At 51.2% G+C, this 15,699-nt stretch overlaps 1 protein-coding gene across 3 annotated transcripts; it reads left to right on the top strand.

The window, feature by feature from the left end:
* Nucleotides 1-415: 415 nt before the first annotated feature.
* On the top strand, nucleotides 416-14,310 carry CCN5 (cellular communication network factor 5). 3 transcript variants are annotated; one of them, XM_077951851.1, is made up of 5 exons: nucleotides 416-771; nucleotides 909-1,014; nucleotides 5,423-5,639; nucleotides 10,497-10,751; nucleotides 12,851-14,310. In XM_077951851.1, exons 1-5 carry the CDS (start codon nucleotides 518-520, stop codon nucleotides 13,069-13,071), a joined length of 1,053 nt encoding a protein of 350 aa, XP_077807977.1. In that variant the 5' UTR covers nucleotides 416-517; the 3' UTR covers nucleotides 13,072-14,310. The 3 variants fall into 3 exon arrangements, with proteins under 3 accessions (XP_077807977.1, XP_028684277.2, XP_077807976.1); XM_028828444.2 differs by having other exon boundaries at nucleotides 930-1,014; XM_077951850.1 differs by having other exon boundaries at nucleotides 483-526; nucleotides 930-1,014.
* The last annotated feature ends 1,389 nt before the right edge of the window (nucleotides 14,311-15,699 follow it).

The raw sequence follows: 15,699 nt of genomic DNA on the forward strand, positions 1-15,699 counted from the left end.
GCCCTCTCTCACCCTCTCTTTTCTTGGCTTTCTGAAATGGCACCTCCATCAGAAAGCGTCCCATACTCTTGGTCTGAGCAAGGGACCTTGCCTGGTATTCCTGAACTTCCACCTGCTTTCCCTCTGTTTTCTCCCTCTCTGGGCCTTGTCCTCAGGTCAGTGTTGTGCTTTCAGCTCCTGCAGAGGTGACTTCAGAGGTGGCTGAATGAAACCAAATGGATTTGGCTCGACCCCATCATCTAGCAGTGCCCAGCAAGCACCGGCACACAGTAGGTCCAGCCTGCCCGGACTCGCCCACCACGGGCCCCCTTCCAGAGCTGGGAGGCAGGCCAAGGGAGGTCCCTTATTGCCAAGAGCAAACAGGCCGCCCAGGGAAGTTTTGCTCTGGGTCACACCCGCCTCTGGGTGGCTGCCAATCTGCCTGCCAGAAACCGCAGGCTGGGCCGCGGCTACCCAGAGTCAGGGCCACGGAGCTTAGGAGACCTTGGGTCAGCTCTGCAAAGGGGGTGTTTACGGAATGCTTCCGGTATCTGCAGCACCACTGGGGTTCGGACAGGGGTCTGGGATAGGGCTTCGCAACTACAGCAGGGCTAGGACCCTCTTGGGCTGGGAGGAGGTAGGAAGGCCCCTGCAAGCTGTCACAGGCTCTTGGTGCTGGCACTGGCTCGGGCTTTCACCCACACACACACACGCACGCACACACACACACACACACACGCACACGCACACGGACAGGCACCCCCCTGGTGGCCTTCACAGTTTCACCTCCAGGTAAATGGGCTCATCCTTTGGGCCATGAGGATCGGAAGCGAAGCAAGGAATGAAAAAGCTAGTGTGTGTGTGTGTGTGTGTGCGCGCGTGTGCCTGTGTGTGCCTGGGAGTGACCTCACAGCTGCCGGAACATAAAGACTCACAGGTCCGCCTCCCAGGCTCAAAGCTGGCTCTGCGGGGGACATGAGAGCCACACTGAAGACCCACCTTCTGGCCTTCTCCCTCCTCTGCCTCCTCTCAAAGGTAAGGAGGCCCGGGCCCTTGAATGCACTGCTGACTACTTGGGTGTGGAGGGGATGGGGATGTGAAAATCACAGCCAAGGACCCCCTTGGCAGAATTCCTCCAGGGCCCCACATTGGGCACAGTCTGGCCACCATGCCTAAGCAGGGCTTCTCTCCCTGGCACTCAGAGCTGCCTCCGGCCAGCCCTGCTCTGTGACCTCAGACACATGCCTTGCCTTCTCTGGGCCTCAGCATCTTCCCAGGTGAAGGGTATACAGTTTGTGAGGCCTTTGTGAAGGCCATTCAAGATCATTCATCAAACTTACCGGCAAATTAAGGAGGATTTTAATGTACCCTCATTATGAATGGGGGTACTGAAGACATGACATGCTTGGCCTAACTCTGAGCCAGCATTTGGATGGATACCTAGCTGATTGGAAGGTTTATTCTGCAAGGGCATCAATGCCATTGGACTCTTAGGCAGTGAGTGACCCGCCCACCCTAGCTAGAGGGGGACAGGAGACACCTCTGTGGAGTAATGACCTTCTCCCCCAATGCTGCATGGGACATTCACCAAAGAGCTTGTGGGACATCTACCTGTCTAACATGCACAACAACCCCATAAGGAATTTTCAGTTAAGTGAGGCTCAGAAAGGGTAAGCAACTTGCTTAAAGTCACACAGCAAAAAAAGATCAGAGCAATAGAGAAGGGCCATGGCGGAGCCCAGAACAGACATGGATGTAGGGGGAGAGGCACTCCAGTCTGTGCCTCCCCAAGCCCAAACTGGACCAAGGCAACAGCTGCTAAGCCTTGTCATCCCCTTGGCAAATGCTGAGTTCTCAGAACCATGGAATCGGCCCCACCACAAGCCACGATCTCACTGTATTTTCACGCTCCTTTGAGAAGCATGGGCAGGAGCTTCTCTCCCTCAGGCCCCAAGTTTTGGTGCCCGGGAAGGCTGAGAACCACACTGGCATCCTGCCCTGCTGTTTGTTCTTCCAAAGGGGATGGGTAGGACATGATGCCAATGTGGGTGGCTTGGGTAGTTGGAATAGGGGACTTGGGGCTCTAGGAGGAAGAAGGGGTCCAGGATTATGAGAGAACAAAGTAAACCTGTCCTAGACTTGCCATTAGGGTGAGACTTACGGGGCCATTCTTCCCTGGTCCTAGGAAGCAGGGACTGCACAAAACACACAGGGACTTAGTCACCACGACATGGAAAGCCACAGCAACCCTCACAGGGAGAACTCTGAGTCTTCCAGGCTGACCGTTGGCTCCGGGGCTCCCGGCTGTGGACCGGGACAGGAGGCAGACACCTGGACACAAGCAAAACCACATCGATCAAGGACTGGCCAGGACCTCATTTAATCTCCACCATCACTCAGAAACGGGTGTTCTCTACTCCACTTTACAGAGGAGAAAACTGAGCTTCACCTCCACCTGCCAAAGCCGTTCGTCCACGTGTTCAGTCACGTAGCAAGTCAGTGGCAGAACCTGAATGTCAACTCTTGCCCAAAAAACTCCATGCCCAGTGCTCCTGCCCCAGATATCATAAGCCTTGCCCCCTCCCCAACCCCTAGATATCACAGCAAGGCCCTGGGGAAACTGAGACACAATGGGACAACTTGAGTTTGGGCCTTGGATGTCAACTTGAACTTGGATGTCAATCCTGATTGTGTCTCTTACTGGCTGTGTTACTACATGCTTTGAGCTCCAGTTTTCTCATCTTTAAAATGGGCGTAACGACGGCACCTCACATTGGAGGGGTAAATGAGACAATGGCACTTGGCACATGACATACATATGGTATCACATGGGATAATTGTACACTAGAATAGTTGATGTCATTAATAGCCTCTCCTGGGTATTGGGGCCTACAGAGTCCTGCCCCCTGACAAACATGGCCAGTAGAGGGGTCCACAGTGGGATCCCGGGTGCACAGCTGCTGGTCTATTTCCTGGCACTCCTGTTTTCAGGTGGGAGGGACCTGAGGGTCACTCCTGACAGTCCTCCCACCATTGCCCACAAGCCAAGGCAGCTGAACCTCTGACTTAGAAGGGAACCCAAAAGCCCAGACTGTTTCTATGTGAATCACTTGTGGATTTATGAAAATGCAGATTCAGGCCGGGCACGGTGGCTCATGCCTGTAATCCCAGCGCTTTGGGAGGCCAAGGTGGGTGGATCACGAGGTCAGGAGTTTGAGACCAGCCTGGCCAGCATGGTGAAACCCCGTCTGTACTAAAAATACAAAAAATTAGCTGGGCGTGGTGGCGCGCACCTGTAATCCCAGCTACTCAGGAGGCTGAGGCAGAAGAATTGCTTGAACCTGGGAGGCGAAGGTTTCAGTGAGCCAAGATCGTGCCACTGCACTCCAGCCTGGGTGACAGAGCAAGATTCCATCTCAAAAAAAAAAAAAAAAAAAAAAAAAGGAAAAGAAAAAAAAGAAACTGCAGATTCGGATTTGTTATATAAAAATCCGGCTTTGGATTTATAGAGGGGCTCCAGATGCTGCCTCTCTAACAAGCTCCCAGGTGACGCTGCTGCTGCTAGTTCAGACCACACCTTGAGGGGCGAGGTCAGGCCATCATCTCTCGAATCTGAACAGCCTGCAGCGATGGGACCTGCTCCCTCATGAGGCAGCCAGACACCTAGCTCCGTGCGTTCATCTGCTACTCAGTGCTGTCTTAGTGGGGGCCGTGATCGCCTCCTACTTTGTGGCCCCCACCAGAGGCCGGTCAGCCAGTTTGCAATGGCTCCTAGTGGCCAATGTGGGAGTTGCCGGGAACTGAAAGCAGGTTTGCAGGATTGTGGGTGGGGGGGCACTGGGCGGGGCAGGGGGTGAGGCAGGGCAAAGGGGTCATTGCCTGCTTTGGGGCTGCACAGGAGATATAAGGTCATTAGCCCCATCAATGTAAACTGCAAGTCTCCCTTCCTCTAGATAAAACCCTCATCCCCTAAGGATCCTGCTAAACTCAAACTTGGCCCCCCACAGATGGGGCCACTGGAAGCATCTTGAATTATGCTTCCTTCTTGGTTCCCACCTTCAAATGGGCGGACAGGGAGCCCACGGCACCTTGCTGTATGTTGTCGTTGTTTTTCTGATGTGGGTGGTGAGGGGCAGGCAGGTCACATGGGCTGATACCCTGACCCTGTCACTGGGGAGTGGGTGCCTGGCTTACGGACACAGTCTACCCCCACCCTGTGACCCTGAGTCCTCACTTGGGAAGCAGGACCTGGGACGCTCCCAGCCCTGAATCGAACACACTGACTTGTGGCAAGTCCCTGTCCCTCTCTGGAGCTCCGTTTCCCCATCTGCACCTGGCAGGGGGAGGAGGTTAGACTGGGGCAGAGGTGCTGCAAACCTAGCTGAGCTGCAGAAGCCGCTGGACAGCTTGTTAAAAATAATGATTCCAGGTCCCAGAGTCAGGGACTTCTGATTTTGTAAACCCCAGAGTGGGTTGGGGGGTCTGTATTTTCCCAAGTCTCCTGGCTGATCTGGTGCACATCCAGAGCTGGGAAGCTTGCTGGATGAATCAAAAGGCCAAAAACATCCATGATACGGTTCGATTTATTCGTCCTAAGATAAGTAGCCATATGCTGGTAAATGTACCAGCCCCTGCCATTTTCATCCTTGACTTGTTACTTTTGCCTTTCTGTAAGCTCCCAGAGGGCAGGCAGGGGCTGAGCCCTCTGCCATCATTAACAACAATGATCATCAAAGCTAAGTGCACTGAGCGCCTACTGCATGCCAGGCCCTGTGCTGAGGGTTTGCTGTGCAACATTTCACGTACTCCTCAGAGTAATCCTCTGAGTTAGATACTTCAAGGAAACTGAGGCTCAGAGAGCTTAAGTAACGTCCTCGAGGTCACTCAGCTAATAAGGGGCAGAATTAGAACTGGAAGTCCAGCCAGGTGCAGTGGCTCATGCCTGTAATCCCAGCACTTTGGGAGGCCGAGGCAGGTGGATTGCCCGAGCTCAGGATTTCAAGACTAGCCTGGGTAACATGGTGAAACCAGATCTCTACTAAAAATACAAAAATTGCTGGGCGTGGTGGTGGGTGCATGTAGTCCCAGCTACTTGAGAGGCTGAGGCATAAGAGTCGCTTGAACCCAGGAGATGGAGGTTGCAGTGAGGCTGGGATTGTGCCACTGCACTCCAGCCTGGGTGACAGAGCAAGACTCTTGACTCCAAAAATAAAAATAAAAAGTAAAGAACTGGAACTCTAGCCCAGAGTCCTTGCCCGTAACCACATGCCATGCTGCCTCTTAGGGCATGTTGTGGGACTACTGGCCTTCGAGGCCAGGTCTGCATGGCTCTGAGGCTAAGGTGTGGACCCCACACTGCCCAGCCTGGCAGAGGTGGCTGGTTGTGAGGGTCTCACTGCCCACCTTGAAAGCCCATGGCTGAGTGAGGTTTCTGTCTCTTCAGGTGTGTACCCAGCTGTGCCCAACACCATGTACCTGCCCCTGGCCACCTCCCCGATGCCCACTGGGAGTAGCCCTGGTGCTGGATGGCTGTGGCTGCTGCCGGGTATGTGCACGGCGGCTGGGGGAGCCCTGCGACCAACTCCACGTCTGCGACGCCAGCCAGGGCCTGGTCTGCCAGCCCGGGGCAGGACCCGGTGGCCGGGGGGCCCTGTGCCTCTGTAAGCAGGTTTGCAGGACTGAGGGGGGGTGTGTGAGTGGGAGGTCAAGGCCGTGGTGTCCTGAATCAAAGTGCAGTCCTCCTCTATCTCCTTGGATGCTCACTTCAGGTATCCCACCCATTCCAGCTGAACTTGGTGGCCCAAAGCCCATTCCGTACTCCCTCCTCTCCCTTCTTGGCCTCTGCTTAAATCATCTTACTACCCCAGTAACCTTCCCCCATCCCTACCTGTCCAAATCATTGCCAACTTTCAAAGCCATGTTCAAACACCTTCTCCCCTGAGAAGCCCTCCCAGATTCTTCAAATCGGATGCCACCATTCCCTTCTCAGGATCCTTACCACACTTTGAGGAAAATAAAAGTGCAACCTCTTATTTAGGGCATAATATGTGTCCAGAACTGTGCTAAGCACTTACTACACACGTCACATCATCCTCACAATAACCCTATGATGGGAAGTACTTTCAGACCCATTTTATGAATGAGGAAACTGAGGTTCACCAGCATTAAGGGACATGCTTCATGTCACATGGCATGGGACCGGATCCAACAGGCTCTAAGGAACATTTCATTCTGTCTTCACTCAGAGTGGGGGCCCTCGGAGCACTGCTGGAATCCTGGGTTTGCTATGTACTCACCAGTCACCCGAGCAGGTGACTTTCCTCACCACTCTTCTAGGCCTTGGTGTCCTCTGATGCTTTGGGGCAGGCTTTGCAAGCTGGCTCTAGTGACTTGGTGCCAGAGAATTCGTTGTCTTGGGAGGGCTGTCCTGTGCATGGTAAGACTTCTAGCAGCATCCCTGAACTCCACCCACTGTATACCAGGAGCACTCCCCGTCCCCCACGTCATGACAGTCTGTCTTCAGACAGTGCCAAATTTCCCCAGGGGGCAAAATCTCCAGTCGGGAACCATCACTTTAGAGAAATGCAAAGAGGCAAGAGATTGTTCTTCTTCTTTCTTTTTTAATAATAAGCCTTGTGGAACAATTTACCTCTTTCATTCATGTGCATGTCACACTTTTATAAAAATAAGAACGAGAGAGAGAGAGAGAGAAGCTCATGAATTATTGACAATTAATCTATTTATAGGAAAAGCATTGTCAAAAAACAACAGGCCAGGCACAGTGGCTCATGCCTATAATCCTATCACTTTGGGAGACTGAGGCGGGAGGACCACTTGAGCCCAGGAGTTCTAGGCCAGCCTTGGCAACATACTGAGATCCTATCTCTGCAAAAAAAAAAAAAAAAAAAATTAGCCAGGTGTGGTGGCACATGCCTGTAGCTACTTGAGAGGCTGAGGCGAGAGGCTCGCTTGAGCCTGGGCGACAGACCAAACCCTATCTCAAAAAAAAAAAAAAAAAGTAATAACTCCATGTGAAATGCTTTATTTACAAATATTGTAAGGATAAGGAGGGTGATTTGTTACACAGAATGAGGGATGATTGCTTGTGAAAATGTATCTGAAGAACAATTGAGATAAGTACCACTTTGCTTACAAAGCTGTTATTTACATTTGCCATGACACGTGTAAACAGCACCCACAGAGTTTATTTTACACTTGCACAAGCCCTTACCATGTGTAAGACACTGAGGGTTTCGCAAATATAAACTCATTTAATCTCACAACCACATGAGGTAGGTACTAATGTCACCCTTCTCTCTCTCTTTTTTTTTTTTTTTTTCCTGAGACGGGGTTTCGCTCTTGTTGCCCAGGCTGGAGTGCTGTGGCAAGATCTCCGCTCACCACAACCTCCGCCTCCCAGGTTCAAGCGATTCTCCTGCCTCAGCCTCCCTAGTAGCTGGGATTACAGGCATGTGCCACCAAGCCCGGCTAATTTTGTATTTTTAGTAGAGACAGGGTTTCTCCATGTTGGTCAGGCTGGTTTCAAACTCCTAATCTCAGGTAATCTGCCTGCCTCGGCTTCCCAAAGTGCTGGGATTATAGGTGTGAGCCACCGCGCCTGGCCCACCCTTCTGTTATAAATGGAAAAAAGAGGTATAGAGAAGCTAGGCAACTTGCCCAAGGTCACAAAGCTCATAACTAGCAGAGCTGAGATTTGAACTCAGGGAGCTGACTCCACAAACTCCATTGCTCAACTGCCTGACATGCAGCTGTTGAATAGTACATAGGCTGTGATTGTCGATAAGTGTATTAAGGGATTTTTCGTATTCCATCTTAATTCAGACTTCAAACACCACAGGCCAAAGTGTACTTGGGTCCCTGGTCCTTCCTGCAACTCCCCACCTTAGTCTGTCAACATGGTGGGTGCTCATGAGTGCTTAATGATTTAAACTGATTTAAAGTTCACCGGGAACTGGTGAACCCCAAAGAGTCCAGCTAACACATCACAAAGGCTCAGTCTGGGGCTTTGCAGGGAACACGCTGCCAAAAACCTCTCCTATCATTCATTGAATGCCCTTCTGTAAGGGCCAACTCTGAGCTGCGAGACGCGCTACAGATTCACCATCGTGTAACAGCACATCCAATGCTGGGATCCTCATCTCCTGCCCCCCAGATCGGTCTCCCCCGTCTGTTGAAAGCATCTCCATGCTTCTCATGGCTCAGGCTCAAGACCTTGGAGTCATTCTAGATGTCTCTCTCTCTCTTTCTCTCTTTTTGAGATGGAGTCTCACTCTTTCACCCAGTGTGCAGTGGCATGATCTTGGCTCACTGTAACCCCCACCTCTTGCGTTCAAGCGATTCTCATGCCTCAGCCTCCCAAGTAGCTGAGATTACAGATTCCTGCCACCATGCCCAGCTGATTTTTGTATTTTTAGTAGAGATGGGTTTTTGCCATGTTGGCCAGGCTGGTCTGGAACTCCCCACCTCAAGTGATTCACCCGCCTCAACCTCCCTACGTGCTGGGATTACAGGCGTGAACCACCAGAGCCAGCCTAGACGTCTCTCTTTTCTCACCTCCCACATACCATCCACCAGCAAATTCATCATGGTATTTCCAGCATCCGACACTCCCATCCCTTCTGTGGCTACCACCCTTGTCTGAGCCCCGTCATCACTGGCCTGGATTTTGCAGTAGCCCCATAATCATCTCCCTCCTTCTCTCCTTGCCCCTGGTCTATTCACAACACAGCAGAGAGCTCCTGGGAAGTCATAAGCCAGATCACCTCCCTCCTCTGCCCCAAGCCTTCTGGTGGCTTCCCATCTCAGAGGAAAAGCCAAAGTCCCCACAGTGGCCTACAAGGCCCCACAGGATCTTGCTTCTGCTTCCTCTCTGACCTCATCTCCTCCTGCTGTCTGCTGCAGTCACATTGGCCCCTTGCTGTTCCTTAAATACCCCAGGCACACTCCTGCCTCAGGGCCTTTGCACTGGCTGTTCCCTCTACCAGCATTATTTCTCAGTGAGGTCTTTCCTGCTGGAGGATTAGATGAGCCAGAGGACTTACAGCATTTTGCCCCAAGCCTGGCACATAACAGATGCTATGTGGAAGCATAACCCACTCCCATTTATTGAGCATCTGCTATGTGCCAGGCTTGGGGCAAAATGCTGTAAGTCCCCTAGCTCATCTAATCCCCCAGCAGCCCTGTGAGCCAGGTACCAAGGCTCAGAGAGGCAAAATAACTTGCCCCAGGCCCCACAAGTGGAAGCCAGAGTTGGAACCTGAGTATGTGTGGTTCTGAAACCCCTGTGTGTGTATAGACCTACTGGAAGGTTTTCTCAGAAGATCTGGGAGAACTGTTTGCTAATGAGTCCTTTCCCCAGACATAGCTCAGTGGTCACCAAAGTCTCACATACACGCTGTTCCTCATCTGCACTTCCTGAGCGGCTCACATGCCTCTCCAGCGCTCTTACTTCATTCTGTCTTGGAGATGATGCCCTCACACCTGTGCCCCCTCCCCAGGCTCGTAAGTCCCTCGAGGCAGGAACTGTCTTCTTTCTGTCTAGGAGCACAGTGGTTGGCACACAGGAGGGAAACAGTAAATACCTCTGGAATGATAAGGAGTAGGGCTATTTTATCAGTGTATCTCATGTGCCAAGCCTTATGCCAGCTATTCATTCAAGGGGCATTTCCTGCAGTGCTGTGTGTTACACCTAGGCTCTGAGCCCATCAGAGGGATGCAGAGATGCACACTGGCAGCCCTAGCCCTCAAGGAGTTCATGTCCAGTGGAGGAAGCGGCAATAACACCCATATCTTGAGGGCTTCATTGAAAGAGTGTTCCCTGAGCACTTAGGCCATGCCTAGCACTGTGTGCTAGAGGGTATGGACATGTCATCCCATGGAACCTGGAGGTACAGTTACTGAGCTCATCATTGCTGTTGTTCAGGCCACTCAGAGAAGTTAAGTAACTTACTCAAAGACACACAGCCGGCAAGTTAAGCCCTGACATGACAGTGATGACTACAACACAAGTGGACAATGACTTTGTTGCATGAAATCTCAGTGTGCATAGAATACTTAAACGTTATTAATATATAGTAACTATACTAATGATAATAAGCAAGGACATATGGAAGATCTCCTTTATGTTGTGATCATTACACCTGTCATTCCGAGTAGTCTCTACCACCTTGGAAAATAAGTACCATTATATCCCACCTTGCAAATGAGGACACTGAGGCAAGAAGAAGTGAAATCACTTGGCCCAGGTCCACAGCTAAGAAAGGGCAGAGCTGGGGGGTCAGTCCAGTCCTGTCTTCTTGCAATCCCTATGCCAGGATGCAGGGTGCCCCAGCAGGCTGGTGGAGGGCTGGGGAGAGGTGCATATCCTGGGCTGGAGCCCTGGGCAGGGCTCAGCTACTGTGAGACCGCTGCCTCCTGCGGCGGGATCTGGGCAGCTCTGCAGAGAGGGTTGTGCCGCTTTGTGGGTCACCGATGGGGGTGCGGTTTCTCCTCCGCAGTGGCAGAGGACGATGGCAGCTGTGAGGTGAACGGTCGCCTGTATCAGGAGGGGGAGACTTTCCAGCCCCACTGCAGCATCCGCTGCCGCTGCGAGGACGGCGGCTTCACCTGCGTGCCGCTGTGCAGCGAGGACGTGCGGCTGCCCAGCTGGGACTGCCCCTACCCCAGAAGGGTCGAGGTCCTTGGCAAGTGCTGCCCAGAGTGGGTGTGCGGCCAAGGAGGGGGACTGGGGGCCCAGCCCCTTCCAGCTCAAGGTGAGCGCAGCGCTGGTCCAGGTCAAGGGCAGGACTGCCTGGGGGCGCCAAGGGCCACCTGGGGGGTGAGGTGGGGTGGGGCTTCCTGGGTACCAGGACCCAGGGACACATCAGAAGCTGGGAGGGGCAGAGGCTGAGGAGGGAGATAAGAAAGAGGAGCGGAGGGCCGGGCGCGGTGTTTCGCCTCTGTAATCCCAGCACCTTGGGAGGCCGAGGTGGGAGGATCACGTGAGGTAGGGAGTTCGAAACCAGCCTGGCTAACATGGGGAAACTCCGTCTCTACTAAAAATTCAAAAATTAGCCGAGCATGGTGGCCGGTATCTGTAATCCAGCTACTTGGGAGGCTGAGGCAGGAGAATCGCTTGAACCCAGGAGGCAGAGGTTGCAGTGAGCCCAGATCACGGCGCTGCACTCCAGCCTGGCCCACAAGCATGAAACTTCGTCTCAAAAAGAAGAAGAAAAGAAAGAGGAGTGGAGGGTCACCAGGCCTCCCACTTTAAAACCGATAAACAAAAAGCCACAGCCTTTGAGATGTGTAATTTAAAACCATAAATAATTAAAAATAAAAACTGGGTGACGGAGTGGAGAGAGGAAAGATAGGTTAGGGTACATGAACCAAATTCTCACATTTCAGAGATATAATAGAGCTAAGCTCTTAGAATATATAATGTTACTGTCTTTATAATATATTGATACATATTAATAAAATATTATTAATTTATTGTTATTTGGGCTTATTAAAAAAGGAACTCAAAACTGAACCAGGCAAGGTGGCTGCTCTGGAATGTGGGCTGAGGGTGGGCTAGAGATGGAGAATAGACAGTTACCTCCCACCGTCCCACTATAAATCTTCAATTTTAGAGATTTTTGCTGTTGCTGTGTTGCTTTTTGAAAATTATTATCACATGAATGTCACTTTTTTAAAAAGGCAACTGAAAAGAGGAGGATTGCTTTCATAAATGCTGCTGCCACCCACAAGAGGTAGTCGAGTGTTTTGGGTCAGGTGCACGGTGTCTGCACCAGCCCCGCCACCCCCTTTTTGCTGTGTGACTCTGAGAAAGTTGCTTAACTTCTCTGTGTCTCAGTTTCTCCAGCTGTCCAATGGGGACAATAAGAGCATCCACTTCATAGCGTTGTGAGAACTACTTGAGTTTGTTCAAGTCAAGCAGCTGTAGCAGTGCCTGGCACATGGTACTGTATCAGAGGTAGCCGTTATTATCCCTGTGATGGAATATGATATATCCATTTAAATACATAGGAAAACGCAAGTGAGTTTGCCTTATGAATAAAAGCAGGATAAGAAGGTGTATTTCCAACTTAATCTCAACTAAGTGTGTCCCTATGCATGTATACAGGTATATCTACACGTACACATGCATACACAACCCACACATATGGGTAGAAGTCAGGGTTTCTTAACCTCACCACTAATGACAATCAGGGCAAGTAATTATTTGTTGGGGGGGCTTTCCCATGCACTGCGGGGTGCTTAGCAGCATCCCTGGCTTCTACTCACCAGATACCAGTAGCATCTGCCCAAACGTGATGACCAAAACTGTCTCCAGATATTGCCGAACCTTTCCTGGGAGGCAAAATTACCCTAGTTGGGGACTACTGGTGTAAGACTAGAAGGAAGGACACCAAAATATTCACAGAGGGAGACTTGGAGCAGAGAAAAAGCTAGACCGTGGTAAACCCGCCATCTGGTTCCTGGCACAAGAATCCTGGAATCTTTAGCATCCTTGCCACTGGGTCAAAGCACTACTCCACACAGGCTGGGCACCCTCTGCCTGTAAAATGCTGTTTATCCAAAGAGATGAGAAAGCTGTAGTTGACTGAGGGGCCATTGTGACCAGCAAACTCTGGTTGCCAAATAACTAATATTTATGGAAATCTTACAAGTACCAGGCACTGTGCTAGGCACTTCATGGCCATCATTTTATTCGATGCCATCCACTGTTAGGAAATTTACATAAGAAGAAACTGAGATGCAGAAAGCTGAGCCATTTGACCAAGATTGCCGTGGCCGCTGGTGGGTGGGTTGACTGAGCTGCTGAGCCCTGGCTGCTCAGTGCTAACTCTTGTTTTTTCTCCCCTAGGACCCCAGTTTTCTGGCCTTGTCTCTTCCCTGCCCCCTGGTGTCCCCTGCCCAGAATGGAGCACGGCCTGGGGACCCTGCTCGACCACCTGTGGGCTGGGCATGGCCACCCGGGTGACCAACCAGAACCGCTTCTGCCGACTGGAGACCCAGCGCCGCCTGTGCCTGTCCAGGCCCTGCCCGCCCTCCAGGGGTCGCAGTCCACGGAACAGTGCCTTCTAGAGCAGGGCTGGGAATGGGGACATGGTGTCCACCATCCCCAGCAAGTGGCCCTGTGCCTGGGCCCTGGGCTGATGGAAGATGGCCCCTGCCCAGGCCTTTGGCTGCAGGCAACACTTTAGCTTGGGTCCACCATGCAGGACACGATTAACACCCTGCCTGGTCTGCCTGGACCCCGAGGTACAGTGGAGGTGCAAGACCTAGTCCCCTTTCCTCTAACTCACTGCCTAGGAGGCTGGCCAAGATGTCCAGGGTCCTCTAGCCCATTCCCTGCCTACACACACCGCTTATATCAAACATGCACACAGGCGAGCTTTCTCTCCAACTTCCCCTGGGCAAGAGATGGGACAAGCGTTCCCTTAACATTGAGGCTTCAGCAGGTGCTGGGCTGGACTGGCCATTTTTCTGGGGGTAGGATGAAGAGAAGGCACACAGAGATTCTGGATCTCCTGCTGCCTTTTCTCGAGTTTTGTAAAATCGTTCCTGAATACAAGCCTATGCGTGATCTTGTGTGTCAGGCCTGTGTTTTCTGAGAAAGCCCTCCCATCATCTGGGGCAGAATCCGGGGCGGAGTTCTCTGTGAACCTCACAAGGTGAAATCGCACGGTCTTAAAGAAAGCCAGAAGACAGGCCTTTATGTGATCCATGAAACCCAATTCGTATTAATAATAATTAACTTTTTTTTTTTTTTTTGAGACGGAGTTTTGCTCTTGTTGCCCAGACTGGAGCTGGAGTACAATAGCACGATCTCGACTCACTGCAGCCTCCCGGGTTCAAGCAATTTTCCTGCCTCAAGACTCCTGAGTAGCTGGGATTACAGGCGCGTGCCACCATGCTCGGCCTTTTTTTTTTTTTTTGTATTTTTAGTAGAGAGGGGGTTTTGCCATGTTGGTCAGGCTGGTCTCGAACTCCTGACCTCAAGTGATCCGCCCGCGTTGGCCTCCCAAAGTGCTGGGATTACAGGCGTGAGCTACTGCGCCCAGCCAATAATTAACATTTCTTGAGCACCTACTATGTGCTAGGCACTAGCACTTTATACAGACAAGTGCTTCCCAGTGTTTTCGACCAGAGAAGAGCAGGGAGAATGAAGGCTGCCTCCTAGGGACTGGGGAACATAGCCTGAAATCAACTAACCCAAGGGTAAAATTGTTTGAAGTCTCATGTTTTATCATTTACAAACAACAACAACAAAAAAACAAAAACAAAAACACTCAACACCAAATACATAAATTTTACATCTTCCTCCATGGTCTACCTGTGTTTGTTTAAAAAGTAAAACTGTATTTCCATTAGGATCCAAGCAGGAAATTAGAAAGCACTCTTGGTATTTAAACAGGGATTTCTTCTTATTGAACTAATTTTATTAAGGTATAATTTACGCACAGTTAAATATACAGGTTTTAAGCATATGGTTTAACGAGTCTTCATAATCATACACGCTCATGTAACCAACTCCTCAATCAAGGTATAAAACATTTGCATCATCTCAGGGAGTTCCCTCTGGCTCCTTCCCAGTTATCTCTCTGCTCCCCAAGGCAATGACTGTTCTGATTTCTATCACCATAGATGAGCTTTGCTGTTCTTGAACTTTGCATTAATACAACCATAGAGTAGGTACTCTATAATGAATGACATCTTTCACTCAACATAATAAAATAAAAGGAATTTAATGAGAAGACTTAGTTACCCACCTGAGAGGCCAAGTAGGGGACCGTGTGATGCAAGAGGAGAAACTCAACACCAGCCCTCGGGGTGGAGGGGCAGAGGGGGGGCAGAGCCCAGAGCTGGCACCAGCAGGCAGAAGATGGGGACCTGGCAAGGCTGTCTGCTGGGAGCTGCAGCCGCTAAGGAGACGCAGCCTTGTAGACCTAACAAAAAGTAGACAGAGGTGGAGAGATGTGCCCCCGCTTCTGCCTGCTGCTATCCCCCTGTTGCCGGTTATGCTTCCCATGAGTCAAACCTGCTGGGAAGGTGGAAGAAAGGGGAGCCTTGGAGATGCAGGACAATTAAGGGTAGGGAGGGTTCTGAGAATGAGGGCAATTCCCAGACACAGTGTTTGTAAATTACCCACCCCAGGTAGAGTTGCTGGCCACAGAGGCCCGTGCTGCCCAGCCCCCAACACTCATCTCCGGTATCAGCCACTCCAGAAACCTTAGTTTGAGAATCACAGGCTGAATCTGAACCATGTAACCTTCACAGAGCCCCTGCATGGCAAATCTAACTAACTCCAGCTCAGGGAGGAGGAAACACCCGGGAAAGTGAGCTGTCTAAAAGCTGGTCTACAGCTGGGGTGGGATTTTAGTCCAACCTGAGTTTATCTGACTCTCCAGAATGGCTGTTGGGGTCTCTCATAGACTGAGAATTTCCATGGGTCTGGTTCTGCAAGGGTAAACCCTAAACACATTTCCAGGCGAAATTCTGATGACGTCCCCCCAAACAGGGAGAACACGGACAAGAACGAGGAATGGGCACTGAGGGACTCCCACACATAAGGCTGTCTCTGCCAAGTGCTCTGTCCCCACCGTTGCACGTCATCCTTGGGACATTCCTAAAGGAAAGTGCCACTAATACTCCTTGCTTAGAGATGAGTAAACTGAGACCCAGAGTGATTAACAAGCTGTCCTGGAGTTG

Source organism: Macaca mulatta, chromosome 10 (genome assembly GCF_049350105.2).
Source record: "Macaca mulatta isolate MMU2019108-1 chromosome 10, T2T-MMU8v2.0, whole genome shotgun sequence".
Classification (NCBI taxonomy): Eukaryota; Metazoa; Chordata; class Mammalia; order Primates; family Cercopithecidae; genus Macaca; species Macaca mulatta.